The sequence below is a fragment of the Gastrolobium bilobum genome, unplaced genomic scaffold (assembly GCF_033153095.1).
Source record: "Gastrolobium bilobum isolate Gb01-03AN ecotype WA unplaced genomic scaffold, APGP_CSIRO_Gbil_v1 utg10499, whole genome shotgun sequence".
Classification (NCBI taxonomy): domain Eukaryota; kingdom Viridiplantae; phylum Streptophyta; class Magnoliopsida; order Fabales; family Fabaceae; genus Gastrolobium; species Gastrolobium bilobum.
In genome coordinates this window covers 7,539-31,307 of record NW_026897582.1, presented here as the reverse complement: position 1 = coordinate 31,307, position 23,769 = coordinate 7,539, and the positions used below count along the sequence as shown (strand labels likewise).

Genomic DNA, 23,769 nt, shown 5'->3' with positions numbered 1-23,769 from the left:
CACACCTACTTAAACCAGACTCTTTCCCATGATCATAGACAGATGGACTTAGAGTTTATATGCTCGCCCATTTTAGGTATATCTTGTATGGTTTACAATTACATTGGCATGTTTATTTTCTTTATTTAGTGAGGAATGTTAATGTAAGTATTAATTCTTCTTCGCAATTGATAGATATGTTAAAGGAAGATCTTTCTGTTCGATCAATTCTCATGTAAGAGATGATACTACATATGTATGTCTGCAGAATATCCTATAGGAAGGCTTGCAAGGCCAAAATGAAGGGTATTATGAAGATATTTAGTGATTGAGATTTGGGACAAATCATATGCCTTCTTACCCATGTGGTTGACATATATGCTGCAATTTTCTGTGGGTTTTGCCTTCAAGCTTGATACTAATGATTATTTTGTCCACCATTGGCTTGTCAATGATAAGGTCTTGTTTGAAAGGATTTTTTGGACATTTCACCAATGCATTGAGGCTTTCAAAATTTGCAAGCCGATAATTCAAATTGATGACACTTATTTGTATGGGAAATACAGAGGGACACTTTTGATTGTGACAACACATGGTGGAGATAACCATGTGCTACTTTGTACCTCCGGGTGAGAAGTTGGATGATTCGTCATGGTTTCTGGCCAATCTACGCAGTCATGTGACACATAGGGATGATGTATGTCTAATATCTGATCAACATTGATGTTAGTATCCATATAGCCATGTCATAGTGTTGGACGTTTAGCAAGTGCACTAGTCGTACAAGTAATAAAATGATAAGTAAAGATCGTTCCCACGAGGATTTGTGTCAAGCACTGACTAACCATATGTACTTGAGTTGAATCAAACAAAAGTTTATAGATTGCATAGATTTCTTGTCACCAGAAACTACACTGAAATGAATTAAAACTTGATAAATAAATAAAATATAAATTATAATGTAAACAAGTAGTCAGATGTCATTTTCCCTCAAACATAAATTTATAGATGAACCAATTTCTATTATGAATTATCTACTATGTGATGTTGATCAACCTTTTTCTTATCATCTCAAGATGTAATCCATTACTACCCTGATAAACACATTAATCAGAAACCCCAATCCCTTGATGATTCCTTTCTTAATACATGCATTAATTACTAAGGTCTTAAGATCACATTAGAATCCTAGCATTAATCCCTTGACTACTAGAACACTGATGATGAAGTTGTCAAAAATAGAGAAACAATGTAAACATGTCTGTTCTACATTATTCCTCAACATGAAGAATTAATCAAGACAACTTCATACAATCACATAATAGATAAACAAAACATCTAATTAACCATTCATAAATTCAAACTTGAGTTCCATTGAATCAGACTACAAAGGACTCTCCTAAGACATAATTGAAATACAAACAAGAGAAGAAAGATCAAACTCCATTGACATGATAGTTGAGTCTTCAATCTCCAAGTGCAATTACATAGGAAATACTAACTATTACAAGAACTAATCCTAAGAATTTGGAAATTCAAAGAAAATGAGGAGTCAGATCAGATCTATGAAAGACCTGATCTGATCTCCCTTCTCCTAGTGTGATGAGAAAAGTCAGAATGAGATATGATGGATTGGATTGTGTGTCAGAGTATGAAGGCCCCTTGTCCTTTTATAGTTTACAAATTACAACTGAAAACTGACTTGGGCGCTAAAACGTTCACTTATGGGCGTTTTAGCGTCCAACTTTGACGGATGCCCAACTGCTTTCAACTGTCTTGGGCGCTAAAATGTTCTATTTGGGCGTTTTAGCGCTCACGACCAGAACCTTTTTGCACATCCGAGCGCTAAAACGCTTGATTTGGCCGTTTTAGCGCTCAACACCAGCACTTTTTGGCTTCATTTTGCAGCAGGGCGCTAAAACTCTTGACTTTGGGCGTTTTAGCGCCCAACACTTAGAATTTTTCCATTCTTCAGAATCTTCTTCCTTCTCTCTTTTGCTTCTTTGAGCTTCAATTCCCTACAAGAACAATGTAAATTTTCAATACAACTTCCAGAACTTGTATTTAGGAATTTATAGGATATTGACCTCTTTTTCATCCATTTAATCACACAAATTTATACTAATTCATGCTCAAAAACCTGATGAACTAAGGGTTCATCACATAGCAGTATGTAAGGCGACATCCATGAATATTCATCAGTACGTGGATCTTGTATTCTCTATGAATTACATTGCTCAAGTATATGTTGCACAATGGTATCCAATCAATAATGAGTTGTTAATTCCGCCAAGCGATGGACCAACTGTATTACCTGATCCGAACTTGGTATGCCCAAAGGGAAGACCAAATCATCAATAATACAAAATGAGATGAATTGGGCTAAATCTTCAAGTAGCCAGAGTAGATTTAGGCACTACAAGCAAGTTGGTTATAACATATGTACATGTCCAATGAGAATATACAAGTTTTAATATTAGTGACATTGTGGTTTGTTTTGTTGATGTAAACTTAATTGTTAAGTTCAATGATTATGTTCATTACAATGTTTTGTTGCTATTATACCTTCATTTATGTTACACAAAGTTCTCGTAGGTATGATGAAACCACAAAGCCTCTCCCGAACTCCAAATGTAGGAGTCGTATCAATTGAATCAAGTTTGCATCATTCTTCAACATGAATGAAACTTTGGTATGTTGGAACCAATTCTAGTCCTTGGTTTTTGTACCTTTAATTGGTTAGGACTATTGATATGCGTCCAACATATGGTGCTTTCTAAGTTAAAAGAAGCAAGAAATTAATCATAAATGTGTGAAAATAAGTTATAAATGCAAGCGATATTGATTATTCATTCTCAATCGTTCTCTCACTCGATTTATTCATTTTAATAGCAGGAAACACCAAAAATAAAGTGAAGGAGAGAATTTGAAGTTCTCCAGCCAGCGCGGTTTGCGCGGAGCAACTACCTGTAGGTGTTATGAAATCCCAAAGACCATCCCCAAGTCCAAATGTACAAGTACATTAATGTAGAAACTCATTTGGATAAAAAAATATCATGGAAAAAAAATTAACATGGTCCAATTCACTGATATAGTTAAGTGAGTGTCAACGATCAACGGTCAAACTGGAACAAATTGATATTTTATTTTGGAATGGGCGCAAAGTTGTAATATTTATTTTATTCAGGGGCAAAATGATCAATCACCCTTTATTCTTATCGTGTTTAATTGTTTATAATATGATATTGTTTGTTATTATTATTGGAGTTATAATACAGTAAAAATGTAAGGATTAAATTATAAATGAGTATCACAATCCAAGATTAAAAATATTATGTTTTTTTGTCTCTGTATGTTATAGTCATTTTTAATCTGATTTTTATACATTGAAATAACTTCATGCAACTTTTACGGTTACAACGAAGACAGGCAGTAAAAATAATGTTAAACATAATTGGTATAAGAATTAAATTAAAAATAAATATAATGGATAAGGATAAAAAAATATATATTAAGCTATGTGTTAATGGAAAATGCAATGTTTGAACGGGATATGTCGACAACTTGATTCTCAATTTTCATCATTATGGGATCAATACAGTCCACAATTACCTATTTGGTAATGGTGTGATCAAGCACTGAGAGAACATGATAACACTATGACCGACCATCATCTTATATTACATTACATTATTTTTATATATATAATTGTCTTACTCAGAGTAAGGCAGTGGTAATGTGGCAGCTCTAGGTCATAATCATCCTTTTTTTTCTCCTTTAAATGGTCCTTCCATCAGAATCAGATAGTGGAATTCTGGTCCATGCCATGAACCCTTTGCCTCTATCCTAGTGATATAGCAACAATAATTTAGACTGATTGATGGAAAATTTATCAAGTAAATAAAACCCCAATGGAATGCATCACATTCATCAAAATCTATTCATCTTCAATTTAGGATTTGTTTCTGTTTGAACGTTTATTACAAATGTGTAGTCCCCAAAATAAAGCGGATGACAGACTATGGTGGGCATGCCATATGGGTCAATCTGCAATCAAATGATCCATTATCTATGTACTAAAAATCCCACTTTATTAATGTAGGGATGTAACTCTTTGTATGAGCCCCTGACCGGATCCAAAGGGTTGAGCTAATATCTCCGTTGATTGTTATACAAATATCCTATGATACCCAACCAAAGTTCTGTCAAATTATGTGATGTTTTAACCGGATAAAAATCGGGCAGAAAAGCTATTTCTCCCTGTAATGAAATCATTGAACCATTCATGTGTCTTTTTCCCAACACTTATACCAGAGAGTTAAGCTTAAGCTTATATGACCGAGTGATGTGCCATTCATCTTTACCGCCCCATTCTTCTTATAAAAAAAAATTAAATCTCAATGTTGAGATATATAGTCCCACATTAGTTGTATGTGCAATTAATGTGACCTTTATAAGGTCTTGGGCACTCCCACCCTTTGAGCTAGCTTTTGGGATGGTGTATCCAAGATTCTTTACTCGTCACATAGTAAAATGTGTCGTGTTTTGTTCACACTTCAAAATCCGAAAAAGTGGATTATTGCCTTTGATAACTTTTTAGATGTATAATAAAAAATCTGATTTTTGTTTTTTTGTTTCTTGGGGTGGAGGAAATGGTGTCGCGAGGAAGGACCTTCATTAAATTTAAACATAGGTCTATAGTTACAACATGCCAAATTTGTGGCTTGTCAAAAGAGAAGGTAAAAGCCTTTTCAAGTACATCCAAATATTGGTTATTTCATATGATGAGCAAATTGTTGGAATGGTAACACCTAAACATAACACGGCCTTATAATTTATCCTCAAACTATATAAATACGACAACTTAAGGCGCTTGGGGATTACAACATTGACATCAACGAAAAGCTATTACATTGCTGGCAAGATAAACAATTCCCCGTTTAGTTTCTTCAAGTAACATGTTGAGAATTTCTGCTAGCTGATTGATTTTTCTGCAAAAGATACTGATTGAGAAGGGTAAATCATACAAAACTACTGGAAACTTGGGCATTAAACCAAGCACCCACGTGATCATAAAACTTTAAAAAAATGTGAAGCTTACAGCCAAAGATGCTTAGGTCCCAACTAATCCTGAATGAGTCAATGCTAAAGCGACTATAGACTACAATATGCGTAAAGTGATAAATCCTGAAGAGCCAGAAGACCCTTTTGCTACCAAAAAAGGAAGGTAACAAGGAGTCAGCATAGAATGACATATCCAATGAGTTGCTAATATTGACAAGAGAGCTCACCAATATATATATATATATAGTTTGATATTTCTCATGTTGTAGGAGATAAAATTATTTCTTATATACACATAAAAAGTATGTGGAGCCTATGTGATAGGAAGAAAAAAAAAAATAGATTCCGCGTAGTGTACTTAGGAGATATTAATAAAACCATATTTAGTTGTAAATTGACAAAAGAGAATCTCCTTTCTTCACTTGTTTTGAGGCTTTGATAGCAACGAACTCTTCATAAAACTCCAATTTAGAATCAAACAATTCATTCTCTTTCTCTTCTATTCTCCTTTGTAATGTGAGGGAAGGAGAGACAAAGAGTCATAGATATGGAAGATGAGTTTCGAACCCCAACAGAAGCAAAGGATTACTATTCTAGTTCAATATGGTGGTCAGAAACTGCACAGGCATTTGGGGATCTCAAGAGAAATTACAGAAATGAAGTTAATGGCATCTATTTTGGTGCTGGTAGAGATCACTACGGCTATAACTCCCAAGAAATAGCGACTCCCGAGATTTCTGAAACATTAGGAGGAAACATAAGTTTGACTAGTACCAGAAACAGAGTTAATGATATCTCCGAGGCTGGTGGTGAAGAAAACGATGACTATGGCCATTATTCTAGACAAGTGTTGTCATCAGAGATTGTGGAAATAGTTGAGGATGGCAAGAGCATAACAAACAACAAAGATAGAAGAGTTGATGACCTTTACGTGGCTGTTGGCAAAGATGACATGGATGTTGTGAAATGGGCTCTTGATCATGCTGTTTCTCCTGGTGCTCGTATTTTTCTTATTCATGTCTCTCCTCCAATCACATTGATTCCTACGCCAGGTAACAGCTAACCTTTTCATCTTTTAACTCTCGTTTCCACATGAAGAGTTTTCCAATTGAGTTTAGTATATTAGTCCTGAATCACAAAACAGATTTTGCTAATAATTTTTCCTTTGGAATTTGTTTCTATAGTGACACCTACATCTTGAGAGTAAATTGAGAATATGATTGCTTGTGTACGTGATTCTATAGCACTCTACATAATGAGGCTGTTGAAGGCATTGCCAATTTGCCATTGCTATATTATTAATACTCATAAAAAGTACATCCTTTTAGTTTGTATGTTGTTACTACTGGTGGCATTGTGAAGCAAACTGCACTTTTGCAATCTGAAAAATCAACCATTCTATTGAGTGGTCTTGCATAAATTATAGCATGCAAATATCAAAATTGTGCATTGTCTATCAAGAATACATCTCAATTCTCAACCACTAAATGATATCTGCTTGCTGGTAATGATATATCTGATAGTTGGGAAGTTTGATAGAAGCCAACTAACCCCGCAACAAGTGAGACTTTACGTGAATGAAGTGAACAACAAGAGGAAGGATCTTTTGCAGAAATACATCCAGCTAAGTACTGAAGCCAAGGTGTAATTTTATGACTCTCTTATGATATCTCTAAACCACAAAACCATATGCGAAAATTAAACCAATTATTTTTTCTCCTCAGGTAATGGCAGAAACGTTGCTTCTGGAGAGCAATGACACAGGAAAAGCCATTCTGGATCTCATATCTATTCTTAACCTAACCAACCTTGTCATTGGAATAAAAAAGCTACCCTATTCACGGTATGCTACCACTGGTTGGATTTCATTCATAAATTCGATGACAGAGGGTGTAAAATTTTATCTTGAGATGGAATTGTCCTGCTTGACACTTAACAAGTAATGCAACTATAATTTGTCAGAAAACCAGTAATCACGTATTTTTTATTAGAACAAAGTGAAAGTGACCTTGATAAGACAATGTCACAAGCACTTACTAAAGGTTAAGGATTAGTTAATCTTCTTTGACTAATTAGTTATCTTAATTATGTATATGAACACAGGCGCAATAACAAATTGAGCAAAGGAGAGTTCGTAATGAAAAATGCACCACAGTCCTGTGAAGTTACCTTGGTTTACAATGGCGAGGTGTTTGTGCCTGACCCTTACATGGATGGCTTGGCATCCTACGGCCTTGTATCACAAACTAAAGGTCACTCAAAATTCAACTTCTTTCAGTGTATGTGCTTTTCAGGCAAGTCCTCTTAACTACTAATCTCCGAGTCTCAAATAAATGTACTAAAATATATGCTTCTGGGTTCGGATGAAACTAGGAAGATTGAAAATAAGAATTGCAAATTAATGAATGCTTGATGAATAAGACTAAAAAAAGAGAGAGAAGATAGTGAAATTGTGGAGTTACAATCATCATGACAACATTTCTGAACTTTACTTTTTTATTCATTTTCATGAAAATTGTTCGAAAACGTATATTTGCGTTTGTCCTTCATTTCCTATCCTGATTCAACAGATAAGAATCAAATCCTTTTCATGTCTATTAAGAATCAAACCCTTCCCTTGCTTACAGGGTGCATGAGAGAAGACAAGGATAACTAGTACATTTCTCACACTAGCAAAAGCGAGCTGATTTGCTGAATGAAGCAAGCTTATGAAATCATGTTACAACTTTTGGTCACGAGGAAGGAGATAGAGCTCTCGAACCATAATATCTAAAGAAAACGTAGGATATTAGGATCGCAGAAGACTTATGTCCATCATATTTTTTATTTTTGGGAATAAAATTGTTGTCAATTTCACCAGTGAAATGGACATGGAAAATTCTGTTCAAAAGAGACGTGTTATTTAGACAATGTTATATTCTATAATTGGGTAATGTTGTATAAACAGTTTTATTTAATATGAATTACAATGTATTTACTTAAATTAGCTCAGTATTTGATTGGAGTCAAAAGAGTAATAAAAAGTAAGTGTATTTATCTTAAGATTTAGATATAATAAAATTTAGATATGTTTTTATTTTTAAGTTTCATCCCACATATGTATTATCTTTTTTCCAATAGTAATTGGATAATTCAAGGGTAAAGTGAGTCCTATCAAGATTTCCCCCCTCTAAAAGGGAAGCAAATGCAGAGAATCAAATTGAATGGGATTAAATAAAATAAAATGTATTTCAGCTAAATAATCTGTTTTTTAGGTAACAGTTATATTTTTTTCTATCCAAATTAATTTAAGCCGGACTTATATTAGAAGACTCTCATATCGTTATTTTTTCTATTCCGAATATTATTACTTTATATTGGGTATAAGCTATATAATGTGTTTTACTTCTTCTATTTGAGCAACATTTTAAATATATAATTAATAAATTGTAACAAAAAATGTATAATTAGTTGCTAAAATAACATGTAATTAAAAAAGTGATTGTTTATTAATATGAGTTAAGGACGAATACAGTTTGATTCAATATTATTAAAATCTTGCACCACTAGGGATAGCTAGTGGTGTTGGGTGTGTTTAGGGTGTATTAGGTGTGCGGTTCGATTTCCTGTAATGTCCAAAAAAAAAAAAAAATATTATTAAAATTGAGATTTTAAGTCAAATCGAAAAGTGATTAAAAAATCGTAAAACGTAAAATCGTAATGTAAAAAAATCATAAAACCGTATTGGAATATTGATAAAATATTTTGATAAAAAAAATCGTACAAACGTAAAATCGTAATGATAAATCGAGATTTTAACAACTATGGCTTAATTCGATTTGATTTTTTATGCCATACCGAGTCAAAAAAATTAAAATATTGTATTTTTAATAAATAATTATAAATAAGTTGTTGTTTCGAACCTATTTACGAATTTATTGTACTCATTCACGCCTAAATTATGCGTGAATCGTCTGGTGTTGACACATGTCACAAAAAGTTAATAGTTTAACCGTAAAACTTCGTAAGGCCATAACTTTTGACTTGAGTTTCCAAATCAGGTAATTCTTTTTTTGATTCCACATAACTTTTTGAGATCTACGCAATGACATCTTATTTGATATATTTTATCTCTCACAAACAAAGTTTAAATTTACAATAATGGTAGTATAAAAAGACTGGATTCGTTCGAAGCTTATGAATGGTTTTTAAGAATAAAATTTTTCTTCCTTAAAGATTTAGAATATTTATTTAATTATTTTCTTTATTAATACAAATCTTTCAAATTGGTTTTTGAGTTTAAATCACAAATCAAATCTTTATTTTGTTTTCCTTATTAATAATAATTTTTTTAAATTTTTTAATTTAAATCACAAACCAAATTTTTATTTATTTTTTATATTAAAAATTAAAAATTTTGATTTTTTAATTTAAATCATAAATCAAATATTTATTATTTTTTTGAATTGTTCATGGTTTTTGATTTTCTTTATAAACAAACACAGAACTCGGAGGCTTATGGTTTAAATGTTCTTATAATATCATTATTGTAAATTTGAATTGTTTATCTGAGAGATAAAATATATATCAAATGAGGTGTCACTGCGTAGATCTCGAAAAGTTTTGTAAAATCAAATTTTTTTTCACCTGACTTGGATACCTGAATCACATGTTATGGTTTTTCAAAGTTTTACGGTTCATAAGTTGACTTTTTTGTGTCACGTGTCAACACTAGATGAGTCACGCTCAAATTAGGCATGACTATCACGCTTAAATTAGACGTGAATGCCTTGGGAGTCACGCCTAATTTGGACGTGAATAATCACGTCTAATTTGAGCGTGAATGAGTGCAATAAATTCGTAAATAATTTCGAAACAACTATGTATTCGTAATTATTTATTAAAATAGTGATATTTTAATTTTTTGCCACCATACCGAATCAATTTTAAGTTGGTTCGGAAACTGATTTTATTTTTTTACAAAACGATTTAAATTTTTTTGTTTCAAACTAGTTTTAAGGTAAAATTAAAAATATTAATAGTTATGGGGGAAAAACGATTCAGTTAATTTCGTTCACAAACTGATTCACATAAAATGATTAGTTTCTTAATCTGGTTTTATATAAGGGTTTCGATTTTCTATGTCATAGAAGAAATTTTTTTCATGCTATAGATACATTTTATGTGGAACCCACATCTATTAAAAAAATAAAAAAATTGTTATGGAATATTTTCATATCCTAACCACCTACCCAAGGATCCCTTAAAGGATAATTCTCCAATTATCCTAACAATATAAAACAGTAAGGCAGTTAAGGATAGAGTCTCTATCCCAACAGAAAGGAAGTTAAATCCTACTACAACTGGGAGATCTACACAAGCCCAAGAGGTAACCCTTATAAATAAGAGGTTAAAGACCCAAGGTAGATATTCAGAACTCATTTACTACTTCTGCCCACACTGTGCACACACCCACCCCTTGGCTATAAGCCTATTGCTTGTGCGCAGTGATTGGGACATCGGCTATAAGCCTAGTATACACTTGATATACATTATCTCTGAGCGCATACCCTATGGTATAGCAATACGGTCTATCCAGGACTGAACAAAAACAAAATAAAATATTGTACAAGAATCGAAGGGTCGCTAGTAGGAAAAAATAACTCTTCTACGACATGAGAAAATAATTTTCCTTTATTTTATATAAGGTTTTAATATTTCTAAAGTGAGTATAGATAAGTTATCTATATTTACTTCCAAAACGATGTCGTTTCGAGTTGAAAAATTAAAAAATATAATGAAAAAGACTATAATAACGCTGAAATAAATTATAATTACAAAAATACCTTGATTTTCGTCTCAAAACGACGTTTTTTTAGGCTCAATGTAAATAAATTATGACCGTAGAAAAAACGAATCCTTTATATAAAACGATGTGATTATTAAATCAGTTCAAAACATATAATAATTTTTATAGAGTTGGATTCAAATCACAAATTGATTATATTCTTTTAAATGTTTTACATACCATTAATTAGAGTAATATTACACCTACTCACCTTTTATTTTATCTCCTTCAATTTAAACTCATTTAATCAAAAGCCAAAAACTAAAGGATTAACGTGGGCTTAATCTGAAAAGATCAGAATGACGAATGATCTTTTTTATTGCTAGAAATTAATAAAGGTATCGTAAAATTTGCTGAAGACTAAAAAAATATTTACTCAAATATTAATACTTCTAATTATTGCAAGGATTCAAATGACTCTATTGATTTTAATCAATTTCCATACTTAATGACAAATTTATGATTATTAATCATAGTGCTAAAAAAGAGTGATCTTAATTGAGAACGGGTGCTGATCTTAATTTCTAACCCGTGCTGATGATTTATCATTTAAAATTACAATATTAATTGGTGTGCGGGAGACGGTGGGGTGGTGACATTCAGAGGCGCAGTGACCTATACCGTGAGAGAGAGAGAGAGAGAGAGAGAGAGAGAGAGAGAGAGAGAGAGAGAGACGATCATATTCGAACGTGTTAAAAACCCAAAAAGAACCGTGTTCCCTTTCCATCCATCACAGTCTCATAGCAAATAGCAAACCAACTTGTTCATATTCCTCAATCTTCATCGCTCTCCCAAATTTCCCCTCTTTTTTTTTTACCGAAACCCTAGCTATGCACCCTTACGACAACAGATACTCCGACGCCACTTCTTTTCGCGACCGTCGCAGGTTCGTTCCTTCATTTTTCTTTTCTTTTCTTTTTTTAATTTTCTGTTTGTGATTCTTGAAATGAAAACAAACACGATTTCATCGTTCGTAGTGACCTGGTGCCGCCGTCTTTTGGCGGCCGCGGCGGTCCGCGTCCTTACGGTGGTCCTTACGCCGTATCTGGACCCAATGGTTTCGGATCCGGACCCGTCGCCCCGGTTCCGCCCTTTGTGCCCCCTCGTGGAGGCTTTGACGTTGGACGAGGTGGAAGATTTGCCAATGGTCGTGGTGGTGGTGGTGGTGGTGGTGGAAGGGGTCGTGGCGGTGGAAGAGGCGGAACTCACGGTTTTAGGGGCTCCGGGAGAGGAGGTAATGGAGGCAGAAGTTCCGGGTTTGGAGGTAGACATGGTGGTAGATCTTCTAAGGATGACTTGGACAATATTGCACTCCCCAAGCAAGATTTTAGAAACTTGGTCCCTTTTGAGAAGAACTTCTACTTTGAGAGCCCTTCGATTAAGGCCATGACTGATCATGATGTTATGCAGTACCGTGCCAGTAGAGATATCACCGTGCAAGGGCATGATGTGCCGAAACCTATTCGGATGTTTAATGAGGCAAATTTTCCTGGTATTTTACTTAGTTTATGCTCTTTGTGTTTGTGCTTGTTGATGATTCTTCTTGGTTCCTTTGTCTGACTGTGTACTCTATTGAGATGTTAGATTACTGCCTTGAGGTCTTTGCCAAATTGGGTTTTGTTGAGCCCACTCCAATTCAGGCTCAGGGTTGGCCCATGGCTCTGAAGGGTAGAGATTTAATTGGCATTGCTGAGACTGGCTCGGGTAAAACTTTGGCATATCTGCTTCCTGCTTTAGTGCATGTCAAAGCACAACCTCGATTGGGTATGAATTGGATTCCCTCTTTAATCTGTCAAAGGCAGAGTTTCCGCTTTATCTATGTGGTATAATGGATGTTTATGCTGCTTTTTCAGCACATGGTGAAGGTCCCATTGTCTTAATTTTAGCACCAACTAGAGAGTTAGCTGTTCAAATTCAAGAACAAGCTCTGAAATTTGGTTCACAGGCAAGTATTAGAAGTACATGCATCTATGGTGGTGCACCAAAGGGGCCTCAAATCCGTGACCTTAAAAGAGGTACTTGTTTTGCCTCTATGTATAATATGAATGGCCTATTTTATACTAATCATAATTGTGGAGTAACATGAACATGATGATTAACTTTTGGTACTTGGCAGGTGTTGAGATTGTTATTGCTACACCTGGTCGTCTGATAGATATGTTGGAAGCTCAGCATACAGACCTGCAGAGAGTGACTTATCTTGTCTTGGATGAAGCTGATCGAATGTTGGACATGGGATTTGAACCTCAGATACGGAAAATTATAGGCCAGGTACTGTTTAAAACTGTTGAAATTTTCATGATTTAGGTAGGGAAGGAGGAAGAGAGTAAAGGAATACTCAAAATAATAAATCTACGTTGATATTGATGTGAATGATGTGATATATATGATACAATAGATGAAGCACTAAGCTTCATTCATATTAAATACCGATAGAATACTCATAATCCTAATTAAATACAGAAATAAATCATATAATATAAAGATATATGATAACTGTTCCTAAGAGATTATCTTTGATATTCTTAAACTTTTATAAAATACGATCATTATATTAAGAGATATTCTTGTTAGTTGTTAAGGAAGAATGGTTTTGCACCTTGAGAGGGTGAATTGAGGTTTCTTTATGTCTAAGAAATTTAATCCCTTAAGGTCTCTTTACGGAGAAACTAATGTTCATGATCAAGAAACCACAAATGCACATTGAATTAATAAAAAAACATTGCAGAAATAAAGATTAAAATGCAACTATAACAACAAAAGTCAAATTAAAGATGAGGAATTTAAAAGATAAGGGATAAGAAGATCAAAAATAAGATTTATCCTGATTCACTCTCAAATCACAAGATTCTATTATGCACTATTTTCATATTTTTCTCATTCATAACATGCTTTGCTAAATGCTTTATATGCTTCATTCTTTTGAGGTAAGAATAATGTCCATGTATATCTAGATTAATCATCAATAATCACAAGAGCATATTAATTACCACCAAACATCGTTTTTCTTGTGGCCTATAACAACATTCTTACGTTTAAAGGAAGCTTCAATTTGTTCACTTTTTTGGCATGCATCACACATTTTATCTTTTTCAAATTTGAGTTTAGGAAGCCCAATTTCTAGGTCCCTTTTCACTAATTTATTTAGATAACCCATTCCAATCTGTGCAATACGTTTATGCCATAGCCTCAATTCATCATCTTTACTCAACAAGCATTTAGAGTCATATGAAGAAAACTCATCTAGTTCTAGCATATAAACATTATCAACTCTATGACCTATGAATTTAACTTCACCACCAAGCATATTAATAATGTTACATGTTAATGAGTCAAATGTTATTCTAAGTTGCTTATCACATGATTGACTAATGCTTAGAAGATTATGTTTCAAGTCTGCAACAAATAAAACATCTGTTAGTAAGTAGTGAAAGAATTATCAATTTTATATATACCAACAATAAAACATCTGTTAGTAAGTAGTGAAAGACTTATCAATTTTATATATACCAACAATTTTGCCTTGGTTGTTATCTCCATATGTGACATGTTCATGTTGCTTCATGATGATGGATGAAAACCTTATTGTATCTCTAGTCATGTGTTTGGAGCATTCATTATTTTAGTAATATTTTGAGCTCTTTGCTTTCAAATACAATTGTACCTACAAAAGTAACAAAACAAGTTTATTCAATGAATTTTTGGTACCCAAATTATTCTGGGTCCTTGCTTAAAGGTTAGTTTAGGACATCATTGCATTAAACCTTTTCCTTTATTTAGGGAAGTAGCTTGTTTGTTCTTTTGGATATTTTTCTTCCTGAAAAAATTGCTATATTTTTTTATGAAAAGAGTCATTTCATCCATATCAATTTCCTCCTTATCCAATTCATTTTGTTGATCCTTTGGAGTAGTAAACTTGAGAGAAATTCTCTTCATCTTCTTTCTGGGTTAATCTCTTATAGCATGTCTCTTTATTTCAAATTAATATTCTTGAAGTTTCCCAAATAGCTAGACATATTAGATAGGTTCTTTTGCTTCATATATAGCCGAAACTCGTGTCCCATTTTTTGGTCATGCACCTCAATATCTTGTGACAAATTGCTTATTATTGTAACGGATACCTAAGACATTCAATCTTGAAATGATGTGAGTAAAACGTTTTTGTAAATCATAAACATTCTCCTCATCAAGCATTTCAAACATTTCATATTCTCTAGTGAGAGCATTTTATTTTGAATTTTTAACTTCATTTGTTCCTTCATGTGTGACCTTTAAGGTTTTCCATATTTCCTTAGCAGACTTACAAGAAGCAATCCTGAAGTACTAATATCTTCCTAGATTATTAGTTATAAGTTTCTTTGCCTTGGCATTCCATTGAACCTCTTTACGTTTCAATTTACTATAGTCTTTTATCTTTTTTGGGAACCCATTGTTATTTTCATCAAGAATGGTGGGGAACTCATATCCTTCTTCAATATTATTCCAAACTCTTAATTCAACCGATTCAAGAAAGATTTGCATTCTAGATTTCTATGATGGGTAATCGGTTCCATTAAAGAAATGTGGCCTATTAGTGGAACTACCTTCAAGGGGCAACTCATTATTATTAAGAGAAGTCATTTTCTGGTATCTTTATCTCTAGGTGATTAACACTTTGTCTTGTGCTTCATTGATTAGATCAGTGTCTTATTAAAATGTTGCAGTAATATTTATTACACATAATCAAACTCCACACAGAATCAAACTCCTTGAATAGGATAGAAACCCTAATTAATCACAAATATCAACCTCAAATAATTTTATTTTTGACTGTCTACATCAACAATTGAGTCGTATAGGTCTTATGTTGGAAAAAAATGAGCTGGTGGAACATGAAAATTTGGAATATAAATACATATCCTATGCTTTCTTGGTACAAAAGATATATGGGATTTTTTAAAGTGGACTGCAACTTATTTTCTCTACAAGTCATAAGTTTTGGCCCCTCTTCCCATATCATGAAAGTAAACTCTATGAATTTCCACCCATTTGCCATAATCAAAGCTTTTCATGTCACTTCGTTTTTTATCCCCTTCCTTTTTCCCAACTTCCTTACCAAGCGTACCCTTTAGCCCTTATTCTAGGATCACTCATGAGCTACTGGTGTATACTACTGTAACATATTGAGTCCGTTAGCTTTAGAGATACACTTAATCAGTTACATTGGTGATTTCAAATAACAGATTCGACCAGATAGGCAGACATTATATTGGAGTGCTACATGGCCGAGGGAAGTTGAAACTCTGGCAAGGCAGTTTCTGCGCAACCCATATAAGGTTACTGCAATAGTTTTTCCAATTCATATGTTCACAATCATTTATGGACTTCTGTTCTCGTTCGTTATTGATTTTTTCAACAATTCTTTTTTGTTATGCTATGCATTAACTTAATTAAACCTTATTTAGGTGATTATTGATGAGTGTGTTTTCCTGTGGGATATCATGATCTTATAGGTAATTATTGGGTCATCAGAACTGAAAGCAAATCAATCTATCAATCAAGTTGTTGAAATAGTTACAGACACGGAGAAATACAATAGGTTTGTATCCTCACTGGTAGTAGAGAGTGACCAATGTTTTTGCTAACCACATTAACACTCCAGCTTTGCAAATGCAGATTGATCAGACTGCTGAAAGAAGAGATGGATGGGAGCCGAATTCTAATATTTATGGAGACAAAAAAGGGTTGTGACCAAGTTACTCGACAATTGAGAATGGATGGATGGCCAGCACTATCCATTCATGGTGATAAAAATCAGGCTGAAAGAGACTGGGTCTTGGCTGAATTTAAGAGTGGCAGAAGTCCAGTAATGACTGCCACTGATGTTGCTGCACGGGGTCTTGGTAGGATCACTGTGTGTTTAGAATCTTAGGATTTTTGATATAGGTCTAAAACTTTAACCATAGGCGAGTCGGCCGGCTGCTGTCCAGTTCCCCTTGATATAATTTGTGGTTTGGGTGTGTGTGGGGGCCATATTGTCAATGTGTTGGAACTGCCTTTAACTTGACCACGGGATTAATGAGTTGCATTCAGAGATGAAATTGTTTTGCTGCAGTCAGTAGACTACCTGCTGCTGTTAATTTGGGAACTATCTTTTTTAGAGATGTCAAGTTATCTTGATGCATGGGGCAGAGTTCCATTGATATGGCTTGAATATTGATCTATAATTTCTGAGGTAGTATATCATTTGATATCCTATAAATTTCATAAGATGGGTTAATGCGTGGCAATGTACATGATTGGCAAAACAAGGTTAGTTACCTATAATTTGCTAGTTTTGCCTAAAGTGATACAAGTCATACAACTTTTGTCCGCTTTTAAGAACATTGTCGATTTGATTGATCCCCATCCACAGTTATAGAGCTGGTTGTCTTTGCAGCCCGGTTGACTCATACATGCTTAGTCGATAATTGGATGTGGTAGATGGCAGTGATGGTGAAGCTGCTCCTTATCCCTGAAAGGTTAAGGTGGGCACATTGATGTGATGAATGTGTTGACTCGAGTTTGATCTCTAAAATCTTACGGGGCAGGGATAAGGATTTTTGCAGTTATCTCCATTTTTCAAGCCTTGCACTTTATTCCTGATGATGTCTTACATTGTTGCTTGCAGATGTGAAAGACATAAAATGTGTGATCAATTATGATTTTCCATCAAGCCTGGAAGATTATATACACAGAATTGGTCGAACTGGTCGTGCAGGTGCTAAAGGAACTGCATACACCTTTTTCACACATGCCAATGGCAAGTATGCTAGGGATCTGATCAAGATTTTACAAGATGCTGGTCAGGTTGTGGGTCCTTCATTGTCAGCATTGGCTCGGTCAGCTGGTTCGGGTCAATTTGGTAATTCACTTTCTTTTTAACACTGAAGTCTGAGGGTTTTTATTGGGATGATGTTTAATTAGTTCTTATTATTTTGTAGGGTCTAAGGGAAGCTTTCGTTCTAGAGGACGAGGAGGCTATGGCAATCGGGGTCGGGGTTCAATATCAGGATCTAATACCATTCCTATAGGAGGTTTAAAGAGGCCTTGGCAGGGTATGTATTAGGTGCTGCCTTGGCCAATCTCTACAACTTTTATTTATATAAACCACATTTTTTTTTCTTTGGGGGGGGCAGTTTGCCCGTATTACGTTTGAAACAACACATTAATTGTTAGCTTTTAGGAAGAAAAACAATTAATCTTACAATGACTAAAGTCAACAAGGTATGTGTTGTAAATGACTGATACTTGTAACCTAATTTGTTGGATTTACCCACTCGCCCTTCTAATTTGCATTTTGTTATTTTAGCGTGCCGACCATTCTTTTTAAGTTTTGATGCTTTTTCATAGTAAGCAATGAGTTAATCCGATTGGTGTATTAGGTCAGGTAGCCGAGGCAGGTGACTATCATTATGGATTGTTGAGATATATAAAACCATTAATATAGTCTTACTCAAGAACTTAAACTTTTGGGTTGAATTAGTTCTTTATATGGTATGAGAGCTTCATGTCTCGGGTTCGATCCTCGCCGCCTCTCATTTTCTTTTCGGTGGAATTTCTTTATTCTCATATGTAGGTGGACCTGTGCATTGTCCACGTTTTAAGCGCAGTGGGCTCTCGTGTGAGGGAGTGTGTTGAGATATATAAAATTATTAATATAATCTCACTTAACAACTTAAGTTTTTGGGTTGAATTGATTCTTTATATGAGTTAAGCGTAATTTGTTTATCAGATCAACTTAAGCTTAGCTTTCGATTGAATTGGTTCTTTATATGGGTTAATCGTAATTTTTTATTGGAGTAGGTGAGGGTGGGATGGGTTAAATGTGGACGATCAGCCAATATCAAGCATCGAAATGTGCCTGAATAGCTATGAGGATTCATAATCAATAGATTCTTACTTTGGTTCACTTTCTGTTTATATTAGCTAACAGGCTATCGTTGGTTTTGTTTTTAATTGCTTGTGGTCGATAGTTGATAATGATATTTCAAATCATAATCAACAGATTCTTATTTAAAGAAAACTGGGAGGATCTTGATTCCAAGTTCTTAATTTTTTGGTGATTATGGATTTATGGTTTTTCATTGGTAGATAATTTATAAGTACCACTAAAAGTTTTCTGTAAATATCACTGTTTATTAATTGTGATTACAGTAATTGAGAACATCATATCATGTGATAATTTTCCAATTTAAATATTTATATTTAGGATTATTTTCTCACAAGTCAGTTTGAAAGTAGTACATAATGTCATTGGAGAGCAAGCACCTAGGAATGGGAATGAAATGAAAACGGCTTTTGGGAACGAAGATAAGTATGATGATTTAGATAAGGGTCTTTTAGCCAAGTAAGATGAGTTGTTTTGACCCAATATTTTTCACTAAAAGGAGCACATACTGGATATTACCTGGCATGCCCTTTACATTCAGTCTAACACAATTTTCTCACCTCCCTTGGACCTAGTTTGCTGAGCTGCGTTATCTACATTTCAATTACACGATTAATCTCCATCCATGGCTTGAAAATTGGCTATCTCAAAGCTGACTCACTAAGTCATCTTGTAATCATCACTTCTTTTCAAACAAAACACACATTATCACTACATCACACTAAAACGGGTGGCCAACTCAATCCCTCTTGTATTTGTTTTTGTGTCTCCTTTCAGCCTCCAAGAGGTATGGCACTCTAGGACCTTCATCAACCTTAACATATTCTTCTTGGTAAGTATGAGATTACCTTTTTTTTTTTGGATAAACCATAGTAATCATATTCAGGGCGGGTTCATAATTACGACTTTAAGATACTGCAATCATGAGATTACCTTTTTAAAGTATTGCAACCTCCACCCTATTCGTTACCAATAGACCTATCTTATAAGTCCAATGTACCAGACAGTAATCTAATAGATTATCAAACCTCAAATATCATAACCATTATGAGTGTGTTAGTGGTGATAGGTTTAGATAGTTTAGATAAAATTTTAGGTTCAAAATTCGTATCCTCATTGTAATTAAAAAAAAAAACTCAAATATCAATCATTACTCTTAAGTCTATAGTGTCAAATTAGTAGAAAAGATTTTATTTTATTTTATATATACCAACTCTACTTACCTCTTTGAAGGTAGTCGGTTCTCCAAGTATTCCCATAAACTTCAATTATTTGAGCCGATTATGAGACTAATTTTAAATTGGGGCTTTGTCATAATTAAAATTTATCACCCCTCTTCAAATATATATTTGGTAGGAATCAAACCTAGGTTTTTTTCTCACTCTATTTAGCCGTTGCCAACTAAACTATACCCGTTGAATTGTTAATTTAGTGTAACAAAATGCATCTCATACATCGGCTTGTTCATTTAGAGAAAATAATTTTCCTAATTATTAACTCAATATTTAAATATTTAATGTCGAATGATCAAGGATAGGGTTGATTATAGATCAATTTTGATCTAACCAATTTTATAGTTGGGTTGATTTTTATTTAATTTGTACTAACTTTTAAAATTAATTTATTTAGATATCAAATTTTATTTTCTCAACTTGATTAAATTCAAACTAAATCAACATAATAAATTTGTTAAAAGAAGAAGTCAATTTGATCATTTCAGCCAAACAAATTCAACTAAGATTGAGTTGGGTTGGATAAGGTTAATAATAATAATTTATTTAGTCCAACATAACATCACCTAATTTAATTAGTTTAGCTTTTATTTTCATCTAAAACCAACTTAATCCGACTTGTGATCATAAAATTTCAAGGTAGAAAACGTAATTTCTCATTCATTTTAAATATTTTACTCTCTCTTTTCCCCCCTTTTTAAGATGCACGGTTAAAAGCTTTCAGGCAAACCAAATAAGTATACATGCATAACTTTGTCACGTAATTACACGAGAAACCTTTTGGATATTAATATACAGGAAATTTTTTTGTTTTTCTATAAGGATGTATTACCTGTGATATAATAATAATTAGAAAAAAATTCATCAATGTCGTGTGTTTGTTTCAGAATTATCTATGCTTTAATAATTTTTTTTAATCACATATATTTTTGTGCTTTGTAAAAAATAAAAAATCACAAGAACATGTGTGATAAAAAATATACTCCTTAACAAATTAGGAGGACATATATAATAAAAAAATCACAAAAATATAAGTAATTCTCAAATAAGTTAACTTTTTCCTAATAATTATTGAATTAGTTGAGAGGGGTCAAATTAGTAAATCAACAGAACGCGCTCGGTTTATAAAACCCGAAACCCTAATTGGTGTCTTTCGGCCGCTCAGTAGATAGTGGGAGAAGAGAAAGAGAAGAAAAATGACGACGAGGTTCAAGAAGAACAGGAAGAAGAGAGGCCACGTCAGCGCCGGCCACGGTCGTATCGGAAAACACCGTAAGCACCCTGGAGGTCGTGGTAACGCCGGTGGCATGCACCACCACCGAATCCTGTTCGACAAATATCACCCCGGTTACTTCGGGAAGGTTGGAATGCGTTACTTCCACAAGCTCCGCAACAAGTTCTATTGCCCCATTGTCAACATCGACAAGCTGTGGTCTTTGGTTCCCCAAGAGGTTAAGGACAATCCTTCTAAGGATAAGGCACCATTGATCGATGTCACCAACTTCGGGTTCTTTAAGGTTTTGGGCAAGGGGGTTTTGCCACAGAACCAGCCCCTCGTCGTTAAGGCCAAACTCGTTTCCAAGATTGCTGAGAAGAAGATCAAGGAGGCTGGAGGTGCCGTTGTCCTCACCGCTTGATCTTAACGGTATTCAATTTTAAAATTTATTTGAAATTTAGGGTTTTGAACTGTTGCGATCTGTAGTGACTTAGTTGTAATATGAGATCTCATGTTTTAGTCTCGTTTTTTATGCTGAATGTTTTGAATTATCATTTTTGTTTTTTATTACTTAACAAAGTGAATGGATGCTGTGTGTTTTTGTTTTAACACTTATCTCTGTTAATTAGACTAATATGCGTATTAGAATGGTCGCATTAGATACTCTGATGCTCCTTCTTCTCGTTGCTTCTGGAGTACATTTGGGTCTCAGTTATATTATTCACATTTTGTGATGGACAAAATAACTAAATAGGTTATTTTGTCATTTAGTTATCATTAGGTTATTACTTAACAAAGTGAATGGATGCTGTGTGTTTTTATTTCATTCTCGTGCACCTTCTCATTAGGGCCTGTCTAGAATGACATTTCTAGTTATCATCCTTCTACTTCATAATCCAATGCTGAATTGAACCTACTGCTTGTTGGACTGATGCTCATGTAACTCGCCACGGTTCTATACATGTTATGTATGTATGTGTGCGTTCGAATGCATCCCATTCATTAAAAATCATGAGCATATGGTGTGAAAGATGATAATTTTACCATTCATAATGCTGATTTGGAATGAGGCAGCTTGAGCTGAGCTTTCTTCTCCATCCTGTGTTTGTGGCGACAAAGGTTAAACATTTTATAGAAGTAGAAACAGTGCTGTAGTGAGCAATGCATATAGAAAAATTGAAAACCAGTAATACTTCAACCCATGGTTAGATGTCAATATTCATTTGTAGTCTTTTTCTTTTTTTTCACCTGTTAAAGTTTCGAAGAATGAATGTATTGAGTGCTTGTTTACCACTCTAATATACTGTTGGACTCCTTCTGTCTCCATCCTTAATTTCTTTAGGATTAGGCGTCTCATTGAGGATGTGTTTGCAAAAATATATAATGCTGGTTTCAGTCTTTTAGTGCTTGCTAAACTTGTTGCAGTGGGCCCGAAACCAATGGAATGTAATTAGCACTGCTGAAAGCCCAAGACTGGCCCTTGAACTAAGATTTGTGTTACCGTTACATTCTTGGAAAGGTTGATTACCCATCAGATGTTCTCACCAATAAGCCTCTTGAAATGACAAGTAAACAATTAATAAAAAAACGCCCAGATGAGAATAAATGAGATAGATAGAGGAGAATTTTGTCATATTCGTTCAACTTAATCAATTAAATCTCTTGTTTCTTCCCTTTCTTTTTCTTCCCTTTCTTTTGTCATATTCGTTCAAGTGGTAGAGGAAAAAAAAATTTTATCCGGGAATTACGATTTCCAGAAATATGATGGGAAGATGAATTTTTTGAAAATATTAACAAAAAGTTGTTTGGTAGATTAAAATATTTCTGGGAATATTGGATTAATTTTCTTAATTCTATATTTATTTGTATTAAATTTTTTCTTGCCATAGAAATTCTAGAATACCATTCCCTGGATAGTATTTCTGGATGATATTTTCAAAAAAAAATACACACAAAATAAAATTCCTAGAAAATCAGATTTCTGGAAAAATTTTAAAAATCTTATACCGAACGTGAGTAAATATGATTATCATTACCTAATACCAAACGGCCCTAAGTGGGGAGGGGATATTTTATTTCGATATTGAAAGATGCTATAAGCGAGAATTCACAGATGTCAAATAAGCGCGCTGTTGCTTTGCTTTCTGTATCCTGTATTACAGGCAAAATATTAAGGAAACAATGTTTTGTCTTTTTAACGATGCTAAAATGACTGTTTTTTATTTAATATTTAAACTAAAAATAAAATTTCATTTTCTTTCATCATGATTTTTATTGTTTAATTTTTTTCTTTCATTATAAAATATTGTAGTTTTGATTAAAATAATATAATTTTATATCCTTTAAAAGAATAAACACTAATACCAAATATCAAATATAAAATTTTATATTTTCATGTACTTCAAATGTACACGAACTAAACGCTCCTACATTGTATTTAGTTAGAATTAGCGTTGGTGTAGTAGTAAACTGCAATTGTTTAAGAATAACAAGTAATGTCTCTTGAATAGTAATAAGTGGATTGCTGGATTTCGAACAACGA

General features: G+C 33.7%; 2 protein-coding genes across 5 annotated transcripts; both read left to right on the top strand.

Annotated features, from left to right (window-relative positions):
- Positions 1 to 11,464: 11,464 nt before the first annotated feature.
- On the top strand, positions 11,465 to 18,179 carry LOC133308263 (DEAD-box ATP-dependent RNA helicase 20-like). 3 transcript variants are annotated; one of them, XR_009751141.1, is made up of 10 exons: positions 11,465 to 11,756; positions 11,848 to 12,362; positions 12,455 to 12,634; positions 12,724 to 12,885; positions 12,987 to 13,141; positions 16,093 to 16,185; positions 16,363 to 16,448; positions 16,526 to 17,161; positions 17,289 to 17,376; positions 17,520 to 17,658. XR_009751141.1 is itself a non-coding variant. In XM_061508872.1 (10 exons), the coding sequence occupies exons 1-10, from the start codon at positions 11,701 to 11,703 to the stop codon at positions 17,955 to 17,957; spliced, it is 1,833 nt and encodes a 610-aa protein (XP_061364856.1). In that variant the 5' UTR covers positions 11,465 to 11,700; the 3' UTR covers positions 17,958 to 18,179. The 3 variants fall into 3 exon arrangements, 1 of the variants encoding a protein (XP_061364856.1); XM_061508872.1 differs by lacking the exon at positions 17,289 to 17,376 and adding an exon at positions 17,833 to 18,179 and having other exon boundaries at positions 16,526 to 16,752; positions 17,520 to 17,753; XR_009751140.1 differs by having other exon boundaries at positions 16,526 to 17,376.
- A 2,998-nt stretch (positions 18,180 to 21,177) lies between these two features.
- LOC133308282 (large ribosomal subunit protein uL15x) lies at positions 21,178 to 21,824 on the top strand. 2 transcript variants are annotated; one of them, XM_061508891.1, is made up of 2 exons: positions 21,178 to 21,450; positions 21,529 to 21,824. In XM_061508891.1, exons 1-2 carry the CDS (start codon positions 21,208 to 21,210, stop codon positions 21,646 to 21,648), a joined length of 363 nt encoding a protein of 120 aa, XP_061364875.1. In that variant the 5' UTR covers positions 21,178 to 21,207; the 3' UTR covers positions 21,649 to 21,824. The 2 variants fall into 2 exon arrangements, with proteins under 2 accessions (XP_061364875.1, XP_061364874.1); XM_061508890.1 differs by having other exon boundaries at positions 21,178 to 21,824.
- The last annotated feature ends 1,945 nt before the right edge of the window (positions 21,825 to 23,769 follow it).